The sequence below is a fragment of the Electrona antarctica genome, assembly GCF_951216825.1.
Source record: "Electrona antarctica genome assembly, chromosome: 16".
NCBI lineage: Eukaryota > Metazoa > Chordata > Actinopteri > Myctophiformes > Myctophidae > Electrona > Electrona antarctica.
The window spans coordinates 15778168-15803487 of NC_136797.1; the positions used below are offsets into that span (position 1 = coordinate 15778168).

The following is a 25320-nucleotide window of genomic DNA, read 5'->3' on the forward strand; positions in this document are numbered from 1 at the left end:
CGCAAGCACACACGCACGCACGCACGCACACACACACACACACAGATCCTAGAGATGACGGCTGTGTACCTTGCCCATGAATCATATTCAGCATGTAATATTAACACCACACACACACATGCGCACGCACGCACGCACGCACGCACGCACGCACGCACGCACGCACACAGGAAATACAGGAAGCTGGTGCAAACAGAAGTAGTCCACAGAGGGCAGGAGATCAGAGAAAGGAAAACAAACATAAATCTGGACCATAAATTAATTTCTTGTGGAGTATTGACTGGTAAAACAAATCTATCATTTTCAACAACTCCAGTATAAACTGTATGCAACTATTGCGCAAAAAAAAGGATACAGTGCACTTTCAAGAAGAAATTACCAAGACCTGAGTCTACAATGTAAAATCCTCTGTCCATTTAATTCTGAGAATGTATAAATGTATCACCTTAATTTGTACAGTACACTTTAGCTAGGGACCCCCTGAAACCCACTCAAGGACCTCTGGGGGTCCCCAGACCCCACATTGAAAATCACTGGCCTGTCCAGTCCACACCAATGCAACTCCTTGCAACATGCAACTACTGTACTTGCAAATACTTGCAACCACTATCCACTAACCACTATCCACTAACCACTATCCCCAATGGCAGTTTGCAAGGAGTTGCATTGGTGGCCTGGCCAAATTGTTTTGTTGCAAGCTGTTGTGACTAGTTGTGACTAGCCTGAGAGACCTAATTTGTTTGCAATAAGACTTTTGAGTGACAGGTTTACATTTCAAGAAGTACCTAGTGTTTAAAATAGCACATGCACAGCTAGCCCGATACGTATCGTATCGGGGCTAATGCACAGCCAGAGTAAAAGCAGTGTCCTCATAACAAACACCACCACAGCACCACCATTGCAGGCAGGTTGTTGTTGCACAACTGCAACATTTCTGTTTTGTATCTGATCAAGCTTGGATGCTGTCAAAATTAATAATCCTCAGATCACTGCAGAAAAAAACCAAAAACAAATGTAGCACGTACTGCCCCTTTAAGGGGAGTGCATTAAAGGGATGACCAGGTTAGAGGCCTCATGTTTGGCCAGAAGCCTGATTTGAGTGTTTGTTGGTTGATCACCTGGAGTAGGTAAGAAAAACTTCAAACAAATGCTTTGATAATTCATTTTCATTATACAGGATGCGGATTATATTTTAATTTGTGACATTTAATATTCCAGTTTGGCAGGTGTGATGTTTTGTGAGGGGTATAGCTGGGATGTAAAGGGGTGAGTAAAGTAAAGTGAATGGGTTTTAAGAGGGTTTTTGACATGGGGACAATGTTCACCAACTGTTAGCCTAATTTATATCCTCTGTACTTCCAGAGCCTCCAGGTCCTTTCTAGCCCCTTTCGGGGACCCTCGGTTATCTTTTCGGAATTTTGAAAATTCAGAAAAGGTAACTGAGGGTCCCGAAAGGGGCTAGCTAGGTCCTTTCCTGGTTTAACCACAGCCACTCCTGTATGTGGCTGTGAGTATTCATTGGGAGCCTTGTGTATATTGACTGTGAGCCAGGACAACTGTATAAACCTACAACCTTTCACTGTTTTTCCCACCATCATGCCATATTGTATTTGAGACTGGGTTTTACCATATTGTTGGGCTATGTGCCATAGTGGTGGTGGTGAGGACATATAGGTGTAGGGCCATTAATTAATAGTGCATATTTTGGATTCTGTTTGCTGTGATTACTTTACTTGCTATATTAGCTTTTGGTTTTGCATATTTGTATTGTTTATAGACACAAGCCAGGACCTGATCAGTCCCAGTTGGGTTGCTGGGCGAGGGTTGTCTAATGTTTGCGAGACCCGAAACACGACATGCACCAAAAGTGTTTGTTGGCACCTTTGATTTGATAGGTTTATTTGCTGTGTATGTTTAGTTTGGAGGACCCATAGACCCTGAAGCCTTAAGCCTATATGTCACCTGCCCTTGGGCTCAGTCCAACTTTTAGGATCATGATTTCCCAGCTATAATATCCCCTCTTCAATTCTGTATTTTAACTCTAATATATTTTTCTACATGTTGAATATACTTGACACGTTTGTTACATCAGCCTCTGGTTCTGTTCATTCTGAATCCCTACCAAATTGGGGAACCTTACCTTGTTCATTGTCCAGCTATGTTATGGTCAATGTGTTTGTAGGATCCCTCACTCCTATTTGTGAGGGTATAGCGTAGTCATTTAATTTCATAATATAGCCCTGCTACACAAAGAAAAGTGATTTAATTAAAATGATTGAAAGATTGCATAACCTGTGCGCTACTTCAAAACAAAACAAGAATCAAAGTTTGCATGTAAAACACTAATTAGCATTCTACATGTACATGAGTAGAGACGGTAATTATTATGCGATTAACACGATTATTGGGAAAACCACACTTTTGTTGCATTGCAATGTGGGCAATCCAATGACAGTTCATAATATAATGCACAATTTATATATTATATTACCGGTATATATTATTAGTATAACCATTTGATAAACTATTTTTGAAACTCATTTTTCTCCCACATTTAGTTATGCCAATCCCATGTCACTGGCAGCAACACCAGGGAAGGGTTTACACCTTAAAGTCACCAGCCTCTTCTTTTGGTCACCAGAGATTTCGACCCAGGACTATTCGACCCGGACCATTCGACCCGCTCTCGACCCGCTTGGACCTGACTTTTCGACCCGGACCGCGAGAGAGAGAGACAGAGAGAGACATAGAGAGAGAGAGAGAGACAGAGACATAATAATAATAATATGTACATTGATTTACCAAACAATTATTGTGTTGGTGTTTTTATTTACCAAACAATTACAAAGCTAATGGAGGCTAATGGAGGCTAAAGGGAGCCACCCACAGAGACACAGAGACACAGGCCATCAACGATCACATTCCTAAGGCTAGCAGCCACCATCCTCATCCCCATAGCAGAGTATGACGTTTTTTGCTAGTGGGGTTTTGTGAATAATCACATGAAGTATAAAAGTATGATATATAAGAAAAGTTATAGCTATAATGGTAATGCCTTTATTGATTGTATGCTGTGATTTGAATACACTATATTTTGTCATTCAGTCATAAAGTGACGTTCAGTCTACACATTAGCAGCAGCTCTGTGTTGTCTGACAATTATTCTTGCACTCATTTTATTCTCCCATATAGAACGACACAATGTAACATAGCTCTGTTTACACAATGCTGTACCCCCCTCCAACTGTATATGTTCCCCATCTTAAATCCTGAATATGGAGAATTAGGCATCATATATGAGATGCGAATATTATAATTGGGATTTCATTTATATTGCATATTTCATCTTACTTACATTTTGTTTACAAGGTGAACCCTCTAGGGGTTACACCGTTTGTCTGTTTTCTGTTTTTATGTTTTGTGTGAGGACTGCGGATGAAAATTAGCATCTTTGCTAATCCCGGTGTATTTACGTTCATGTGACGTTCATTAATATGCTCTGTCCTGTCTAAATAAACAAATAAAGTAAAGTAAAGTAAAGATAATTCGACCCGGTAAAAACGGGTCGAACGGACTCGAATTTGCGGTTGGTCGAATAGTCCTGGGTCGAAATCTCTGGTGACCCTTCTTTTCACCTGACCGGCAAATTTATAGGAACTGGAACACGCAACAATTTAAACTAGAGTTGTTCCGATACCGATACTGGTATCGGTTACTCGGGCCGATACCCACCCTCAAGTACTCGTACTCGGTACTCGGAACCGGAACCGATACTTTGACCCGAGTACCAAAACATCCAATTGACACTAGGCTGAATGAATGCAACGGGAGCAAGTCTGACCCAACACTGCAGCAAATCACCAAAAACAGCTGACCTACAAGCATAAATGACAACTGACAAGTGTAGATCGGAGATCCATCTGCATCTATGAGAAAAAGGGGGTAAAATAAGTCGTTACGCAAAAAAAAATAAAGTACTCGTATCGGTGAGTATACTAAAAATACTTGTACTCGTACTCGGTCTGAAAAAAAATGGTACTCTATAATTACCATTTAGATTGAACTGCCTCACGTGTAATCATTTTGTGCAGGCAGCATCCTTGAATGTGGCACTTAAAAGGATATTTAGTTACTGTCTGTAGTTCATCGAAAAGTTATCTGGAGACGCCGGTCATACTTTTGGAACAAGTTGGTCTTTCATGGCTCAAGGTCTGTTTCTTAGTACAGAGAGAGAGAGAGTGTATTGTTCAAGGCATGTGAAATGCAGTTTTGGTTTGTTTGTTTTTTAAACATGAGAGGTTGTTCAGTTGACAGTGAAAATAGAACGGTCAAAGAAGAGTGGAAAGAGAACTATGCGTTCATCCTACACCGGTTTACTGTCTACAACTCTACATCCTGGTCTACCTGTAGTCTGTGTACAGTAGCACTGACGTAGTGACGGATACATTTTGCAACAAAACAAACTGTAGTAGGCCGACACACACACTAGACTAAAATTAAATTAAATATAAGGCTGATTTGGACATTTATTTTAATCTATATTAAATCTATAGAGGTAGTACTTAATGTCTCTTCTGAGACTAACATCTGCACCTGTTACTTACAACATGCATGTACAGTATGAGAAATATGACATGCCCCAACATGCCAAGTAGCTTCTAAAAACCTAATTTACAATATATATAAGCATAAAATAGGCTTTAGAATACATGCTACACCAATACCACAATACTTCATAATTTCATTTGGAAAGTGAAGTCCAATTTCTTTTATAATGGACAGCCTTTGTACAATTCACTGATCGAGCAGCCTGCCCCTAGCTGGCTATATTGTAAATGCTGTAAAGGAATCATGTATTGCAGAACAAAGGCCAACAGTAAAATTAATACTTACAGTATGTCTCTGACTCCAAGTACGTTTTTTTTTTATCACATTTTCATTTACTTATCAAAACCTATCAAACATCTAAAAGAGCTGTTTCGCTTTGGTTCACTTGTAACATATTCTCAAAACGTGCTTTCTTTCTTCCCTGTCAGCACCAGGACTCCATGCAGCATGGTAATGATCATTCTCCCGTATGTCAAGCATTGATGACTGTCACACTAGGCTTATTTATCACATGCCTTTTTCATCTTGGAGGAATTCAAAACATGTTGACTCTGCACAATGTTCATCGCAGAGGGTAATATGGGGTTGACAGATGGTGTTGGGGAGGTGGCATTGGACTAGAAATGGCTCCTTTCTAACGGGTGAGGCTGAGACTGCCATATTATCTTTTGACCTGTAGTCTTTTAGAGCAATTAAGTCACTCAACAACACATGGGCAGAGTGAGTGAATCTGAAGGTGAGAGGAGGACAGTGCAGTTTAAAACGATTTAAAAGATGTTATTGACTGAACATGAACATGTAGATTATACCAGTCAGAGGGAGCTTTAAACCTAAAGGATTCCTTTGCCAACTGAGTGTAAAAAAAAAGCGCAATGTCTCAGTTGATTTTAGAGGTGAAAGATTCCATATAGCCTACTGTTTTAGATACTGTGGCTTTAAAATTAATCCATTTAAAAATGCACTGTAACCAGTGCTGCTGTAGTCTTACTGTGGGAGATGGCATGTTGAGATTTTCAGACAAGGTGCAGTGATGATTCATACATGGACAACCAAGAACAAATCTACATAAACTGTTAGAAATTGTATTAAGATCAAGGAGGTTAGTTTTAGTCGCAGACTGATAGATCAGCATAATCCACGATAGGTAGTGTGTGTGAGTTGTAGAACAAGTTTCTTTCTGTCTGTACAAATATAAACCAGTTTCTGTTCCAGTAAAGTACTCTTAAGAACGCCAGTTCTGAAATTGATTTTCCTCACAATATTGTCTATGTGGCATTTGACTGCAAGTGGGGAATCAAGCTAAAGGCCATTAAGGTATTTGATCATGTGATCAACTCTATGCAGGTGTGTACCGTCAAGATAAGCAAGGTTGAATGACCTTTGGCTTTAGATTTAACATTGTGATTCGTCCCAATTTTAAAGCATTGTGTTGGTCTTAGTTGTATTGATAGTCTATTAGCTGTTCACATTTCATGTTTATTTTCACAAGTGTTTGTTGATAATTTACAGTTCACAATAACAAGAGAAAATGTTGTAAAGGGTAATAATGTTACCCATTGTATGCCATTTTTTGTAATCTAGCATGACTGTGCAACATTGAACCAGTAGAGGGCACTAAAGAGAGCTCTATTTTGTTTTGCAGAGGGACATTCACAGATCTTAATCCTTGAGATATTATTCATTAACAGTTACAATACAATAATTGTAAGCGTATGGGAACGAATGAGGAAATGCAGCACTGTTGGACTTCGGTCACACAAAATGAGAAACATTGACTATATATAGTAGTCATGAGGCAACAGACAGATATGCACAGATATGTTTCATGAAGCTTGTGGAAAATAATTTCAGCTCTTCAGCAAGACATTCAAAGGAAAGCCTTTTCATAATCTAAAGATGTCTAATATAGCAGATAATTATTTGTCCTGTTAATGCCTAATGTATCGTCAACATTCCATTCAAGATCACAACGTGTCTACCGTCCCGTCCACAGCGCTCTGTGAGCTTGTATTTTCGACACCATCGTACGACAAATTCTAAATGAACACTCGACAGCCTTCTAATTCTGGGGGATTTGAAGGACCACAACCTGTTCCCATGGGCTTTTTAAAAAAAAGAAATAGATGCATTGATTTTCCGTACAGCTGCCGTTTGTCTAAGCATGTTTACTTTGTGGTCGCTCTTGTTACTGTGTAACTTTAACAAGTGGTCATGACAGAGTGAGCCAGTATAGCCACCTATACACAGCATCTTTACATATGCCTAATTACTGCAACCAGTAACTGCATGGCCTGCAGTCACATTCATTTTGCTGACTTCATTCATGGTGTGGAAATCAGCTGTGCTTACTGCATGGGTTTTTTTGCTGTTATTCCCATGCAGTCTCATATTAAATAGTTGTAAATGTGTCTCACAATTTTGATTAACCACTTAAGCCTATATATATATATATTATTGAACAAACACTCTATTGATCCAGAGATGATTGATATGGGAATATATAGCTATTTAAGACTTATTTTTTTGAGGTGTTTGTTCCTTGTTCCTTCAATTTATGATGAATTGAAAACGGTGGACCCTCTTGTAAACAAGTGTAATGCTTTATGGTGTCATCCACTCACAGTTAACAGTTTTTGTATTGAGTTGTGCTTGAAATGTACTATAATTCTGCAAACTGTTAATAAATACTTCAATCAATCAATCAACATTGTTATGGCAAGTAAGGTCCCTTTTTTTGAGTGGTGCAACCACTCCTATAGACAGCTATGTGGGTCCCTGGGTCTGTCCAGCACGAAAATAGCGTCATAGCGTTTGTTCACCACCAAGTGTCACTGTTGCACAGCCTAACACACAGACACAGACACACAGGCCAGGGAGGAGGGCCAGTACAGTTCAGTACAGTACATTACAGTACCACTCACTTCAGATGGGTCTGATTTTCAAATAACAAGGACAGGTCTTTACTCACTCAGCATATCAATACAATAAGTTACAGTACATGATACTGAGAGACTTGTCCAGGGGGTGATTTGTACAGTGTCTTATGTACACAGTTTAAATAGAGCTTTAAATATTATTTATTTATTTTGTTTTGGCACTGTGCCGTACTGAACTGATTTGACATGTTCAGTTTTCTTTAAATTAATATAATCTTCAAAGTGGTCTTCATGGGTTCACTGGGAGTCTTACACCATAGGGCTCCATGAATGCCATACGATGGTGTTTACATCAGGCAGGCATAAAGAAATGTACAGTAACCACATATATACATTCAATAAAGACTTGTAAGCAAGGACATAGAAGTACAGTGTAGTAGATGTCGTTTGATTTAAAAAGGATAATGCTACCACCAACCATTCAGACATAAATTAAAATGTTGACGTATAGCCACACGCATGGATCAGCCATGTAGCCATGCACAAACTACGCCTGAACTGACACACGGGTATAGTCGGCACACGTCCATGTTGAAGGTCAGTGGGGTGCACAGACATTAAGGGCAGGTGCTCAAGTGAAAAAAGGGCACCTTGTGCAGCGCGTGTAACCGGCCGGTTGCCTTAATAGTGTGAGATTTATAGATATTGGGGCATAAATAATATATTGGAAGCTTTTTATTAAGAATTGATTTTTTTTTCAAAAGGGCACATTGCTGTCCAGGGGGCAAAGGGCAGGTGCTCTAGCACCACCTAGTGTCTATCTGTGCACGCCACTGTTGAAGGTCCATTTTAACCATAGAAGCCATGGAAGAAAATGCAAACGCAAAGAAGAAGGATAGCGTTGGCGTTGGCGACGTTCCTCCAAAGAGGCTTCTCTGAGGTGTCCGTCAGTTTCCTCTGCACCTCGGCTTGCTCCTCTGGGCTGAGGGTGGGCGCATTCGACTGGCTCTCCAAACCACAGAAACACATCACCGCCTTCTTGCACATGCCTGGCTCTTCAGTGGGCTCTGTGAGGTGGGGGGACGACGACGACACACAGTGTGAGATCAGTGATGGGCAACTTTGACGATGGAGATGCATATTACTGTCGTAGCAAAAATATTGAACCAATGAAAAGTAGTAAAAAACGCTTGGGACAAAACCTCTTAACTCTTAACATTGGACCCTCAAACTGTCTGCTAAAATAGCTAACTCCACACACACACCCCTTCTCATGGAAGTAATTGACAATATATAAAGTCACAACACCAACTTTGATGAGGCAGTGTTGCTTTGTTTTCAAAATATAAGCTTTTCTTCATTTCCTGAAAAATGTTTTTTTTTTCTTTTTCTTTTTTTAACAAATGAACATTTTGTTCTTCCCAACAGACAGCTGCAGAGCTATGTTCTGATTACCTTCTATCTCCATGGTATTAGACTGTTGGTTATCCAACCAATCCTCTTGCTCCAGGTCCACCCTCTCCTCCTTGTTGTTCCTCAGAACCCAACACAATCTATACAGCTGGTCAAATAACAACACATGTCAATGACAGCAGGGCCTATGAGCAGTCTTCTTATAAGTGTGGATTAGTTACTATTAGCAAATATTATCATAATTTAGTAACAATACAATTAGAAATTTGAATACATGTTTTGTTTTTTTGGTCTGGTAAATTGTAGCGGTAGCCTATTAAAAAGGCATGAAACCCTATAGATGGATTGTGGATTTTGTAGTTTCCAGTTCAGGTTCAAATTACACATGGGTGAAAATATTGCAGGCTGCAGCAGTAAGCCGCCCTGGGGGCGAGAAGCGTGCACGCATCCGCCTGGGTGACGGCAGACTGCTGGGCGAGCGCTGGCGCCTTGACATGGGGGAGTCAGATCAACACATGGAATGAATTCTGTACTGACCATATATGGAGCATGTCTTGAGTGTACAGGGTTTGATGGGGTCAGATCAACATATGGAATGTCAGAACAGGTCAGCTCCATATATGGAGATCTAAGGGTGGCAGCAGGGGCAGTGTCTTGAGTGTACAGGGTTTGATGAGGGCCCAGGTAGGGCCGAGCCTTAAGTTTCGGGCCTGTTGAGAACACAGCCGGCAAGTTTTTGCCGGCTGCCGGGCGCAGCTGCACTAATTACTTTGGGGTGGGCCCGTCTAGAGTTTGAATGGACAGGTATCAGTCAAAAGGGAGAGGAAGGACGGATGGGGAAGGATCAACATAATATGGAATGTATCTGTAATGAACATATCCATATATGAAGATCTAAGGGTTTGAGGTCAGATGTAGAGTTGCTGGCCAATATTCCCATATATGGGCTTAATATTCATGACATCAGGGCGATCCATCACTGAGTGATGTTGTCACGTGATGTCACGAGGCATGACCATATATGGAGGCGTGGGGTGACGGACGGACGGACTGACTGACTGAAGGGAAATGCACGTTTTCATAGTAAATGCTAACCCAGAGCCATCTAATAGAAGAGTTACGATATTGAGGGGGCAGAAACCGAGCGCTCGAGCGCTGTTCATGCAGGCTGAAGTGCTGAAGAGGGACAAGCTGGAGTTTGAAATACATTGTTTTCAACGAGGGCGGCGCAAATAAGAGCAATCTTAGGCATGTGTGCAACATGACAACTGTTTTAAAGTATTGTACAGTAACAACTAAAGTCTCTGTAATGTTTGTTGTACGATTACTACAAAACAATCTAAAATAAAGGGATTTAAGATCATTAAAGCTGGGCTGTTGCCGGGGTCCAATGCATTTCTGCCTACCTCCGGTCCAGGACTTGTCCCTATTTGTTGTCCCCATTCTCAATAGAAGTCTATGTAGGAGAGGGCTCTGGGCAAACCTATAGCCAAGCTGCGTTGCTTATAGTACTAGCCTTGCCAGATGCTGACAATGAGGATGTAGGCCTACATGTTTGTCGTCGATGGGCTTGGTCATGAGCGAGATGCTGACGATGAGGATGCAGGAGATGACAAACAGGATGATGCTAAAGTAGAGGTAGTGGACGCCACAGATGATGGTGGGACATAGGCTGGGCTGGACACAGCTTCCTGTCCCATAGACAAACTCGGCAATCATCCTGGAGAGACCAATGAGCAGGCCTATCATTAGCCCATAAAATGCACCCTGTTGAAACGAAAGTGAAGAGTGGGGGAAAAAAGTAAATACATGTTAGTCCACATTAATTTGTAAAATACATAGAAGACGAAGAAGATCCATTTGTCGTCTTCTATCTATATCCGATAACACTATTATTTGGGAAAAGACAATAAAAAAGTCATTAACCACAGACCTTTGGACAATGATCCACAAATGTCCCTATAATAAAATGCACACTAATACAGTAGGCTACATAAACTGTACTTGTTGCCATAGCACAACCTTGAGTAACCGATTAACCTCTGAGATAATGTCGGATCATTTTTTTTATGACGTAAAGTTGACATTGCTCGTTGCTAGATAATTGGAATGATGACTCACAGCCTCGTTAACACGCTTGCAGAAGATGGCCAGCATGAAGACAGCAGCGATGGGAGGGGTCAGGAAGCTGGTGATGGACTGGATGTAGTCAAAGAGCTGACCACTCTGAGCTGACTGCACCATGGGGATCCATGCTATGCTCACTCCAATTAGGACCAGTATAAACAGTCTAGACGCGCACACACACACACACACACACACACACACACACACACACACACACACACACACACACACACACACACGTTGACAACACTCAAATGTTGACAAATGGTCAGATGTTGCCCCAACAGAGTGAAGATTGCAGACACACTATGATATAGCAAGTTTAGGTGCAAAACCTGAATGTCAAGACTAATAAACAATATATTCTTTGTAAAAAGCAATCAGTTATATAAGAGACCTTGTACAATGAAAGCTTCTGGTCTCTTTTTTAAAAATAGGTGCACATCTGTGTGTTTCTAAAAAGGTTCTTTTTCACTCCATATGCCCTCTGAAGTGCGGCATTCAAAGGCATGGCCTGCCCAAAACGATGGCACAAGCATTTCTGTCTGCACCTGTACAATTTGATTACACACGCAGTCCTGGCTATCAGTATGCAGTTATACCACACAAGTCTTTATTTAACTTTTAAAGCGATATAGTTACTGTGCATAAAGCAGTCTTTCACAAGTTGAGTTCTTAAATTAGCCGGTAATTATGCCCCCCGTCTAAAATTGGCCAGAGACCAAACTTGCTTGCAAACCACCCAGCCCCCGTTTTTCCTACAGGCGAGACATGCAGCCGCCTGGGGCGCCAGGCCCTTAGGGGCAGCGCTGTGTAGCCCTAAAAAAAAATATATATATATTTTCGAAATAATGAAATAAAAACAAATGAGTGAAATAAAATAAAATCTCTGGTGGGTACTATAGGTGCCCCCTCCACCATTGAACAAATAAACAAGAATAAATACACTTTGCACCCCTGTTCTGTTCTTCACACAACAACAATGTTTCATTTTCTGCACTACCTGCTTTAAGTGGGGGATGTCGTCACACACTTGATCAACTGGCAACCCCCCAAAAAAGTAATGTAGTAGTTTCCTCCTCCAAGCGGAGGTGGAACCGTGGAAAGCCTGTTAGGTAAAGAACAGCCTCACTGCACTGCCTGGATTTATCTCGTCGTTGGTCAAAACAAGCTTTTTTTTTAACAGCCCAAACTAAATAAACAACCAATGATCGTATTTATATAACTAGACCTGTACGTGCCCGTTGGCCATCGGCCTACTTGAGAATGATGCAACTTGGGAACCTAATAATACCCGTTGTCAACTTGTCATATAGCACCCGTTTTAACTATCTGTCTGTGTCCCACATGGAGATCTCTGTATCTGCCAGTTTGCCTGCGTCTGAAGAGTGCTGCAAAATGACGGAGTGGTTAAGTAATCAATTTGCAGGTGTGGGGTTGCCATGGTAATCAATTGGTTGAGGCAGAGGCTGGAAATTGCACAGGTGAGGGGGCTCATTAGGCCCACTGGCAGAGCCATTGTTTATATTCTGCAAGCATGGATCCCTCGTCTGGATCGACCAAAAAAGGTTAAAGAAAAACACTGTCTGGAATACACTGGTGGATTAATTAATACCTGGCAGCTGGCTGTCCTGGCACATATAACTGTTTGTTTAAGTTTCATTTGATTATATCCTCCATAAGGACACACTCTTTCCATTCATCTACAGTGGTTTTCAACGAGGCCGAGTGGTCCGTCCGTGCTCACACACGCGTGCATCCCCCGCACATGCACGCAGGGGGGGCGGTGCCACAATGGCCGGAACCGGCCCTGCAACCACCCCTGCTCTAGCCTTGGAACACCCTTATCACAAATTTTAACAGCAAGCAAGCAAGCAAGCAGTAAAAGTGTTAGTTCTACAACATGTCTGTTCATACAGATAGAGTTTATACAGACATATACGATTGGGCTGTTCTATACCTTCCAGCAATCATGAGTTCTTTCTCGGAGGCAGAGCTGCGAACTTTGGTATAGATGTCCATAGTGAACAGAGTACTGGCACTGTTGAAGATGGAGGTCAGGGAACTCATGAGAGAGGCCAGCATCACAGACAGCATGAGCCCCCGTAGTCCTGGAGCACAAAGACGTGCAAATTAGACATGAAATAATGAACTAAACGACTCTAAAAGCTTCTGAGCTGAAACCACTTATAGGGGATGTACCGCTAAGTGATTTTATCCCCCCCCACCAAAAAGGTTAAAGCTCTGTATTCTATACATAGTAATCATTGCTATAGCATGTTTTGTTACATAATACATAATACAGGTAAGGTACATACATTTACATAATCAGGTCATGATGATTGTTGTGATATTAGCCCATGCACAGTACATCTTAGTCTATGTACTTGAACCTGAGATACAGTGTACTTGATATGTATTGTGTACTGCCGGTACTGTAGCATTCTTTATAGATAGGCTACGAGAGACATCTAGGCGACAGCAAGGTCAGCCTTGCTGCAGTAGGCACGTTCTTCTGTCTCATATCTTATTGTTACGTCATTATGATCCAGCACTATATATGTTTCATGTTTGTGTAATAAACTTTGTGAACCTTAGCGTGATACTGTCTCGTGTCTCGTTAATTTGTTCTCCCGGGTACCCGCCGGCCGCCGCCGCAGTCGCCGTACCAAAGTAATACTTCAACAGGATTGTCACACACCACCCAGCCTGCACACACTACCTGTCTGTCAACCCAGACGAGGGTCCCGTATTTAGATTACAACAATGATGACATTTCTTTCCATTCCTATTTTATCACTTCTTAATTCATTTTTCTTTTTACATGTATTATTCTTGTATCCTGTATGAGCTCTCCCTCCTGATTGGATAACATATTTTGCATCTCGATCTGAAAAACAATGTTGTGTTTCCGAAGAGGCAGCGAGACCCCTGTTCATGAAAAAGCTATGTCGTGGAAACTATACAAGCACGCAACGGATCAAGACGTGATGTTCATTGCCTTATTTTCCAGGGGGAAAATATTTCATTTCATCGTTCTGGACATATTTGCCTATTAATAAAACATCTGCATTTATTTAGCCACCTACCATCGGGCATGAGGTCCACCACCAATTTAGGATAAGCAATGTTGGTGCAGCCCACCTTTGTTCCGCAGTATTCCTCACACTTTAGAGGATCCACGCATGCCACTATATCTGCAACACAGTGACACAAATCACGTCAGAGACTTTGTACTGTTTTTCAAAGCAAATTAACTTTGTAGTTACCCTAGTTCTACACCATTCTTTGGCCCATACTGACCCACCACAACCAGCGCGCAGATACTCTACGGACTTTTCTGGGTCGAGGCCCATACAAATACTTGAAATACAAGCCCTTAACACCACCACATTTACAGTACAACATAAATGATATACACACAACCAACAGACAACTAATTTAACATTTGGCCCCCCACCAGAGGGTCGGCCCACCGGGCATATGCTTGGTACGTCCATGTGGCCAGTCCAGCCCTGCTGCCAACAACACACTCACCAGTATACAGGATTCGGCTCATCATGCCAGGAAAAACCATGAGGAACATGGGCAGAAGCTTCAGGTAGCCACACAGGATGCAGCCACCCTTCACATGCGATAGATTCTTAGCTGAGAGACAGCGCTGGACAATCACCTGCAGGACGGGACAGGACACAGACACAGACACAAAACAAATTAATATGACAGCTATAACTGTCTATGATCTTCTTTATCTTCTCTTCATGTCATTCGAATAGGTTTTTGAGTGGTGCAAACCACTCCAATAACCAGCTTTGTCTGTATGTTTGTGTACCTGTGTACGTGTCCGTGCAATGTTTGTGTACCTGTGTACGTGTCCGTGCACAGGTGAGCATGGTTAACATCGTCACTGACATTACGTCAGACCACAGCTGATCAGGCTATATAAGACCTCGCACTACACAGTTCACACGGGTGTGATTTTTTAAATTATGAACTAAATTGTTTAGTCTCATTAATGACTTAACCCTATTTTATACTTTGTAGTACTATACGAAAAAGTCCTTCTGCACACCTACAAAGGACAGGTGCGTCGGATAACAGGAAACTGATAGGTAGAAAAAAGAGAATACCGCACACTATCTTCACTTAGGTTGGTTTTTATTGCAACGTTTCGGTCGTCAGACCTTCATCAGGCATACTTTGTAGTACAACATTGTAGTAAAAATAGTTTATTTTGGGGTCAATGACCCCCAAAATGATACTCATTAGCCCGCGGACCTCCTGGAACTCCCTCAGGGACCCCTACTTTGGGAACCACTGCTCTAGTTGCAGGGATGGAAACATAGTTCCACTCAGAGATAAGGGGAAGTTTCTGTCATAAGATCAGGCTGTACTCAAAACAATAAATACCAGGACTGCGTGCCATGGCGTCTTGACTTGTAATATTCTGATCGTAAGAACGTACAGAACGTACAGACGTACAGACCAATCATAAGACCCAAGGCTCTTTCAGATGTGTTGTGAGCTTGTAGATCGGCTATTTTCAGCAAAGCCATTTAGTGTAGATTGAAAACAGGATATAACCTATATTTTTAAAAAAAACATTGAGACATGAGTCTCTTTTACAATGGAATCCACCGTTCAACTAAGTATGAATATCAGCTCACAGTGGGTCTAGGATTATTGTGTCTTTGTCTTGCTCTGCTTCCATTCCATTTCACACTGTGTGTCTTGCTGTTAATCTTATCTGTCTCTGTGGACACATTTATGTCTAACTAAAAGCATGCCTTGATCTCCCCTTAGAGTGCAGCTACCCCTACTTTAAGCAAGGTTATAGCTGAGTACTGTCTACCAAGAAAGGGCCTGATGAAGGTGTACTGTACATTTGTAAATGGTGCATTTATATAGCGCCTTTATCCGTTTATTTATTAAGTGCTTTACAGTGGGCATTACCCATTCACACACATATTCACACACCTATGTTCACACACCTATGTGTGAATATAGGTACATTTATTGCCGCTTTATTTCCGCTTTATTGCCGCGCGCCGCGCGCCGATCTTTGGGGGTGGTCTTTTTGTGGGGTCCGTCCCTTGTGCCATTTCATGTCATTATTGGACAGTAAAATAAGCAATACGTTCTCATTAGTCTGAAACTAAAACTGACTGATGGCAGCCAAGTATAATGATAGTGGAATTATCATTACTTCTTGAAGGACCAATGGCACTTATTGGCCCCCCACATAAACCCTTATTGGCCCCCCACATAAGCTCTGGGCCCCCACATAATCTCTTATTGGCCCCCACATAAGCTCTTATTGGCCCCCACATAAGCTCTTATTGGCCCCCACATAAGCTCTTATTGGCCCCCACATAAACTCTTATTGGCCCCCCACATAAGCCCTTGTTGAGCCACACACACATGCCCTTATGTGTGTGTCGAGGGAAAGGGCACTTGGGGCAATGGGGCAGGGGCTCAAGCCCCCCTAGTCACCCCCCCCCCCCCCCCCCCCTCTGCACGTGCCTGCTACTTAACCCTCGTCTTACGCCATCACTAAACACTATATATTTTACCCAATATAAAATATTCCATAAAAAATATTTGATTTATATTATATCAAAATATATTGCAGTACAGCAACACATCTCGCAACTTGAGGTACTCTTCTTTAATATTTCATCATGACTTTTCACAAGATAGATTTCATGGGTGGGCCCTATCATGGGGGGGCAAAATCGGTGAAAAACGTGCATATTATTTTTTTAAATATTCCTTAAAAAAAAGAGAAATGAAGTTTGGAACTTCTCCTTTGGTTTTAGCACCCATTCCTAAAACATAAACACTAATACTAAACAGGTGAAATTCACCCGAACACCTGCCTGTAGGAAAAACCAGGGATGTGAGCAGGGAAACAAACCTGTAGACAAAACAGGAAAGGGCGCACACCAGTGTTGGTGAGGTGCTGGCCTAAGGGCTGCACACTCGTAGCCACGATGCTGTATATCATTCCCTGAAGAAGACCTCCTATCCTAGGTCAAAACGTTGGATTCTTAATACATATACAGCATTGTGGCTACGAGTGTGCAGCCTTTTTCTTATTTTTACCAGGGAAACAAACCTACCTTCTATGATGTTACTGAGCATCATGAAGGTACTGAAAGACCCACCCACCTCAGACAGCAACATTATGAAAATTGCAAAAATATAATCGTCCGGGTGAAAATCCCCCATGTTTAGTCTTCTAGGGTTAATTAAAATATACTTCTTTCACCACTGCTTATCAGTGCTGCTCAAGTACTTTTCAAGTGCAGCTCATGAGGTCAAACGCCATTAAGGGCAGCTCATATAGCTCTCTAACATTGTCAATCGGACATTGTCGGGGTATAAATGAAGCGTGACAGACATGCAGGCGTTGAGGTTTTCCTACCTGATCCGTGCACCAGTACCAGGTGGCCTGAATGGTGAGTCCAAACACCAGGCCTGGCCACGGCAGGTCGCCTGTTAATGCGTTCCTGAAGATATGGAAGGAATCCGCCCGAGGCTCGTAGCATTCCTTAAAATAAAAAACACATACAAATATGTTAAAAAAAAAAAAGTTTAATGAAAATGTTATGCACATTTATAATAATTATTCAAATAATAATAATAAATTAATAATTTACATTCGGTGGATATCTTTCACAATAATACATGATACATGTTCTAGACATTCTAATGATCACACAAATATATGTATTACATGCATTTTAGTTACTTTTATCAGGGTTAAAGATTAAAGGTCATAGGTAAATTTTTATTCGAAAATTGAAGAAGTCCAGAGATTTTGAAGTTGTGTAAATTTGTGCCTCTGTGGGGGGTATTTATATGCAAATATCATGACCAATGGCATTGCAAGACTAAACAATGAACATCAATGATGATGTTTAGGTGAAAAAAGAATAGAAAAAAAAAATTAAGTGATTAATTAAAATAAAAATGTTACCGAGAAGCATCGTTGGGTCTTACCGGGTTAATGCTGGCACTGACGTTACTAGGTATAGATGACATGTATTTCTCCACGAAGGTGTCGTAGCTTCCCACCTCATTAAAAGCTGAGGGGAGAAGAAGCAGGGTTAGAGAAAATCAGTGGTTCTCAAACGTTTTCATGTCAAGGAAGGACCCCCAAATTGAGACTTATTAGCCCGCGGACCCCCATTTGAAAAGATATGCCAGGGACCCCCATAAGAGAAGAGTTTTACGGCCCCAGCAGTGATTCTCAAGCATTTTTATTTCAAGGACCCCCGATTTGACATGCATTGGGATTAGGCTACGGACCCCCATTTAATGCCATTTCTATCTCTGGGACCCCAATTTATATTGTAAAATCAATGTTAATTCAACTCAGAGCGTATACAAATGGAACCAAATGGACCCGTTCTGAGTTACAGACCCTTAAGGGTACATTTGGTTCCAAAGTATCATTTAGCTGGGGACCCCCTGGAACTTCCTCAAGGGCCCCTGGGGGTCACCGGACCCCACTTTGAGAACCACTGGAGTTAATGACCGTGAGGCTTTGTGTTTATAATGTCAGCAATGGAGGAGGATGTTTGTTGCAGACATAAAAAGAGCAATAAAAGATGCATTGATAAAGGATGTTTTTACCGAAGCCCATGAGGATGAATGATCCAACCACCATGATGATGGTCTGTAGGGTGTCTGTGTAAATCACTGCAGCCAGTCCGCCTGAGGCACAATTATTACAATTATTACAACATATATAAACACATGCACACTTCAAATTAACATATAAAACATAAAAATGATAAAAAACTTTCTTCTGGTTTTGTAGTTTTTGAGTGGTGTAAACCACTCCTACAACTGGCTTTGTTAGTTTACGTGTCTGTCTGTTTGTCTGTTCGTACCAAAAAATGAGCATGGTTACTATGGTCACCCAGTTCACACGGGTGTGATTTCATTACGTCAGACATTACGTCAGACCACAGCTGTGTGATTTTTTCAATATGAGTACAATACTACAGAACAACTTCAGCCTACAGTACAGTGTCCCTCACACTTGAGAAAACTGCACAGGACCTTAAACTCGTACTCTTTATTTCCACTCCTAATGTATTTTTCTTTTAGCATATCATTATTATATAGGCTACTACTTCTTTATTATATCATGCAGTTCAGCAGTTTTTACATTAAAAGTTTAACCAGACCTCTTATAAGGTAAAGGTTCATGTGTGCCATGGTTGTGGATGCAAATATCGAACAACAACAGAAGGCCTGCTTGTACTTATCATAGACAGTACATGGGTAATTAACCACAATGCAAACCAGATTAACAAGCCCAGAGGGGAGGGGGGTGGGGGGGGGGGGTGTGTGTGTGTGTGTGTGTGTGTGTGTGTGTGTGTGTGTGTGTGTGTGTGTGTGTGTGTGTGTGTGTGTGTGTGTGTGTGTGTGTGTGTGTGTGTGTGTGTGTGTGTGTGTGTGTGTGTGTGTGTGTGTGTGTGTGTGTGTGTGTGTGTGTGTGTGTGTGTGCAAGTGCGCGTGTGTGTGTTGTGTCGGGTCTTAGATAACTTTAAATATCAACATTATGATATGGCAGTTATATGAGAGGAAGACTTTAGCCTTCTTTGGCATGGTTTAGAACTGAGAATGTTGTGTACATACACTATACACCAGGGACGTGCAGAGAGTGTTAGAGAGGCAGGGGCTGAAATCTCACACTTCTAGACAAAAATAGCGAGAATAGCAGATCTACAAGCTCTCAATGTGTTGCGCTGCGACGCGTTGAGAGCTTGTAGATCAGCTATTTTCGGGGCGCAACCCAGCAGCCTTTATCTACTGGTGTGTACGACATGGATTTCTAAAAAGATTGTTCAACGCAAACACAAAATACTGTGTTCAAGTTCAGGAGACTTCGGGGGGCGGGGGAAGCAATTCTCCTGAATGCTGCCTACTGGCATGGCATGGAAAGGAGGGGCATTGGCATTTCTTTCACCATGTAGTAAATCCGTGGTCTGGAAAGGGCAGTTGTTTTAGGGCAGGGGCTGAAGCCCCCTTTGATGTCTATGTGTGCATGTCCCTGGTATACACTGTTTTGTTCATCGAGGGGTCACAGTATGCTCTGACAGTGGATGTCGATATGAATCAGAACGTAGATCTATATACCTGTAACCGTGTACAGAGCAGTGATCGCCAGCAGTGCGATCACTGCAACGTAGATGTTGAGCCCCAGAGCCTGGTTAATAAAAATGGCGCCAGAGAACATATCTGCCTGTTAAAGGAGAGAGAGAGAGAAAGGAAAAAAAAGATGATTGAAAATGAAATCAATACTGAGCTTCCCAAGGCTGAGATATTCTGAAACAAAAAAGAGGACATGCTAATAGCTAATTTGGTCGTACGATGGTGTCACAATTAACTCACAACAAGGCGAAAATAGAGACACCACATTTTGTAGATCTACTATTTCCGGTTTGCAACACCATCGTACAAATCAATCGATTTAATCAAATCGATTAAATTAGGCATAAGCAGAACACCACGAGTGGTGAGTTGAGGTGTCTGTTTGTAAAGTGACTTACTGAGATCTTGGTAAAAACATACAGGAAAAGGGAGAGCACAGAAAGATAAATTCGAATGCGTTGTCCTCCGAACCTTTTCTTCAAATACTCAGGCATAGTCACCACCTAAACAAACCCAAAACATATGAGCATACAGTCAGTGCAATAACAATTACAAAACTATTAATATGAGATTTTACAAGGGTTTTGTGTTTGGATGGGGAAAATAAAATATATGACAGGCGTGTGATCTTTACCCCAGCTTTAATATAAATGGGCACGAAGAGCCATCCCAGAATCACCACCACGATAAGGGCCTGAAATGCACACACAAGGAAATGAATAATGGACAAAGAATGCTCTGTCAGCTCAGCTCCCCCCTGACAGAGATAAAACTGTATGACAATGTCAGAGGTCGACATTTTTTTTTAAGAAGGCATAATGATATTTGTAATGTCAGTCATCACGACTATACTCACATTCCATTCAAATCCACCAATAGCTATTCCCCCAGCAGCTGCAGTCCCAGCAATCCCTACAAAGTGCCCACTGCCAATGTTACTGGCAAAGAGGGATGCTCCTATCTGTGGAGAGACATATGGTGTTTGTATGAAAGATGAAAGATATATTGCTTTTACACTGCATTTACTGTAAGCCACAAGACTAACAAGAATCATGCATATGATTTCATATGATGGTAGGCCTGTGCTGTGCATCTGTAGGTTAGTGCATCTGAGCCTGCAGGTGCAATCAAAGGTTACAGTTTTATCACTGCGCTCAATAAGGAACACTCAATGATTTACAGCTCTAATTAGGTCACTTCCAATTCACAAGAAACAATGACATTCTTAACTAGAAACTAGAAAAAGTGCCCTTCTGGGCACAGGTCTCCACCAGGAGGACAGGAGTGTGTGTGTGTGTGTGATGTTTGGCAAAATGTTTAGGAGCAATATAAACCATGAGGCTGATTTGAAAACGGTCAAGTGGCATTTCTTCCCAAGCCTAGTGGGAATATGCATGCACAGTTTCACCACAATCGGACGCTGCGTTGAGTAGTTGTGGCGATTTGTACAAAACGGGTACAAAGCGGGCTACTCCTGAAAAGTTTAGAAGCCAATCGTAGCCAATGAGGGTGGATTATGAGAAATCAAACAAACCTGTCTTGATCACATGACTATGGAGAGCATGTGTACCGATTTGCGTGAAATTTGGATACAATCTGAAGGAGTAATATTAGAAAATGTGTTTTACATATGTTGGCCTCCTGGTGGCGCTATAAAGAGCAGATGTGAAAAATTCCAGGCAAAGATTTTTCCTTGGCCTCTAGGGAGTTGGCATACAAAGCTATCCACATATCCGTGCAGTTAGAGGTAAAACACTTTTCGGCCAGTTATAGCGCCACCATGAGGCTGAGTTGAAAATGTTCATGTGGCATTTCTTCCTCGGCCTAGTGGGAATGTGCGTGCACAATCTCACGGAAATCACACGATGTGTTCATGATTTGCAGCATTTTGTTTGAAACTGAGCACTCCTGCGAACTTTGGAAGCCAATCTTAGCCAATCAGGATGGCGTCTGAGAAATCTGAAAGACCCGTTTCGTTGAATGGCTCTAGAGAGACTGTGTACCAATTTGCGTGATGTTTGGACAAAATCTGTAGGTGTACTGTCCAAAACCTTGTTTTGCACAAAGCGGCCTCCTGGTGGCGCTATAACAGGCCGTTCTGGAGATTTTGGGGGCGATTTGGCATCGACCGGGTTAACGGTCCCGGAGATTAGCTGTTCACAGACGGATGGACACACGTACACACGGACACACGGACACACGGACGGACACACGGACGGATGGACGGAGTGCAAAACATACTCTCTCCCCATGCCTTTGGCCTGGTGGAGACAATTATTTGTCAATCACACTTCTAAGCATCGGAGACATATATGCCAGCATGCTGGAAGTGAAATATTACTCTTATCTAGCATTATTGTTGAAGACATGTTCTTGTGGAGAATTAAATACTCACTGGCCACCACACCATGCTCCGCCCCGCAAGGAAGAAGCCACCCACAGTGGATCGGTTGGTGCGGACCATTGCCTGCAATGGGTCAATTTCATGTTCACGTATTGTACATTTACATTTCTTATCATATGCATTTTACCAGACACTTCATCCATGGTGAGCAAAAAAAAAGGGGGGGGGGTGTAACATTAATTTTGGTATGACTGTTAGACTGCAATTGTACAACATACAGGTCCTCAACCTTTTGTGGATGAGAGCCCAACTTCAAATCTCAAAAGCATTCACGGCCCATCCACCTGACCACTTAACAGCCAAAATGGTTGCGTTAAGTGGTCAGGTGGGTGGCGCAGTGTATATTTTTAGAGTTTATTTTTATTTTATTTTATTTATCAATCTGTCGATTGTGTTCCTGCTTGGATGAATGGAACTAACGTATTAATTCCTATTTAACGGTCACTATGAAAACTCATTTTTCAAGATTTTTAAAGAAGGAATACTGCATTATGTATCATGTCAGTATGATAAGCAGTATCATGTCAGTATCATGGTCAGTACCATTGTACATGTGACCACAGGGGAAAGAGCAATAAGAGTCTCGTAGATATGAAAATCGATAAATTACATCTACGAGAGTATCTAAGGCTATAGGTCAGTATCATGTCAGTATCATGGTCAGTATCATGGGTAGTATCCTGCCAGTATCATGTCAGTATTATATCAGTATCATGGGTATAGTATCCTGCCAATATCATGTCAGTATTATGTCAGTATCATGGGTAGTATCATGTCAGTATCATGGTCAGTATTATGTCAGTATCATGGGTATAGTATCCTGCCAGTATCATGTCAGTATTATGTCAGTATCATGGGTATAGTATCCTGCCAATATCATGTCAGTATTATGTCAGTATCATGAGTAGTATCATGTCAGTATCATGGTCAGTATTATGTCAGTATCATGGGTAGTATCCTGTCAGTATCATGTCAGTATTATGTCAGTATCATGGGTAGTATCCTGTCAGTATTATGTCAGTATCATGGGTATAGTATCCTGCCAGTATCATGTCAGTATTATGTCAGTATCATGGGTAGTATCCTGTCAGTATCATGTCAGTACAATGTCAGTATCATAGTCAGTATAGTTAGTTCAATTGAAAATGTTACACAGTATAGCTTTTAATTTCCCAAATAAGCAAAAGAAAGTGTGGCCAGGGTCAAGACGGTAAGATGAGGGCTCTCTAGACTGAAACACATTAGCAGCCAAAATCTAATTAAAAGGAGTGAATCTGCGCTAAAGTCTTGCATGTTTATCTTTTGGAAAAAATATATATATTCTTTTCATTCTCAAATGAACAGAAAACCTAAATATAAAGCTTGTAATAGGTACAGCTACAGTATGACTTTCTTGTTAAACTGATGCCATTGCCAAGAAATACTGATAATACATGACTTAAAAAACAAACTTAAAAATAGAATCACTTTATCACTTTTTACTGCATAATGTTTATTATGTAGTATACTGTGTATGTAAATGTGAAAATGTGAAACTATGGGGTTAACGATTGACAGGAAAGGTTTGTAAGAATGTACATGCAGACTGGTGAACGGAGGCACTGAACAACTCACCCATACTCCAACAGCAAGGACAACGATAAAATAAATCACAATAACAGATATATCCGCTGCATTGTTGAGGGCTACTGTTGGTTCATTGGTGCTCTTTACAGAGGATAATTTATAGTAATCGTAAGCCATTTTGGAGAGGGTGACCAGAGGATATCGGAGTGTTGCTGAAGTCCCTTATTGCCTCACTGAATGGATCACCTGAATAAACAGTTGTGTTCTTCATGTACCACTGGCCCAATAAGCAGGTGGAGGTGTGTGTGTGTGAGGGGAGTGTGAGTGCAGAAAGAGAGTGAAAAGGAGAGAGCAAAGGTGATTTGCGATAAAGACTTAAAGGACAACTTTGGTTTTTTTTCAACCAAGGTTCATGTTTTAGGTTGTTATTAGAGAAATTAAAAGATGATTGTTATATAATTTTCCATTTGCTGCTTTCTTTCGTTTTAGCGATTTTAGCTCTCTTTGACAGGGGGGCGGGGGCATTCGAACATGGGGCTAATGTATGATTTACAAAATGTTTTACAACATTTTATGGTGATTTATTATTTTATTATTTACTATAGTCCTACTAGACCCCAGGAAATTATATCTGGCCACAAAAGATCACATGATCTACTGAATGTGAAGGGGGAGGTGACAAACAGAGTACCTCTGTTTGTCACCTCCCCCTTCAGTGGCCAGTTGTAGTTTCCTGGGGTCTAGTAGGACAATAGTAAATAACAATATTATTGTCGAATGTCACCGCCCCTGTCAAAAATAGCTAAAATCCCTAAAACGAAAGATGCAAAAGAAAGAAATTAAATTACACTCATCTTTTACTTTCTCTAATAACATGAACCTTGGTTGAAAAACAAAAAACAAAGTTGTCCTTTAAGGATCCATTTCTGATAGCCCCACTATGCCGGAATGTGTGAGCACGTCACTGCCTTTGGTTCCCTGTATGACTTGACTTGAAATGTGTCAGTATGTGTCCGAGTCTTCAGACATGGCTGCAGATTCCACCTTTGATGGTCACCCTTTTTATTTTACTCCCTTCTCTGTAGATGAAGTTCACAGCTTTCTTTCGTTCAGGTTATCTAGACCTGCAGGATTTGTACTGGCCAGTAGGCCAGT

General features: G+C 41.4%; 1 protein-coding gene across 1 annotated transcript; it reads right to left on the reverse strand.

Moving 5' to 3' along the window:
• Positions 1-6147: 6147 nt before the first annotated feature.
• slc5a1 (solute carrier family 5 member 1) lies at positions 6148-24397 on the reverse strand. The gene is made up of 16 exons (XM_079523627.1): positions 24214-24397; positions 22591-22662; positions 21052-21156; positions 20830-20889; positions 20594-20698; positions 20181-20286; positions 18666-18746; positions 18030-18115; positions 17452-17577; positions 14562-14697; positions 14114-14221; positions 12985-13135; positions 11019-11187; positions 10449-10664; positions 8940-9045; positions 6148-8551 (listed from the first exon to the last, which is right to left on the reverse strand). Exons 1-16 carry the CDS (start codon positions 24340-24342, stop codon positions 8334-8336), a joined length of 1974 nt encoding a protein of 657 aa, XP_079379753.1. The 5' UTR covers positions 24343-24397; the 3' UTR covers positions 6148-8333.
• Positions 24398-25320: the final 923 nt, after the last annotated feature.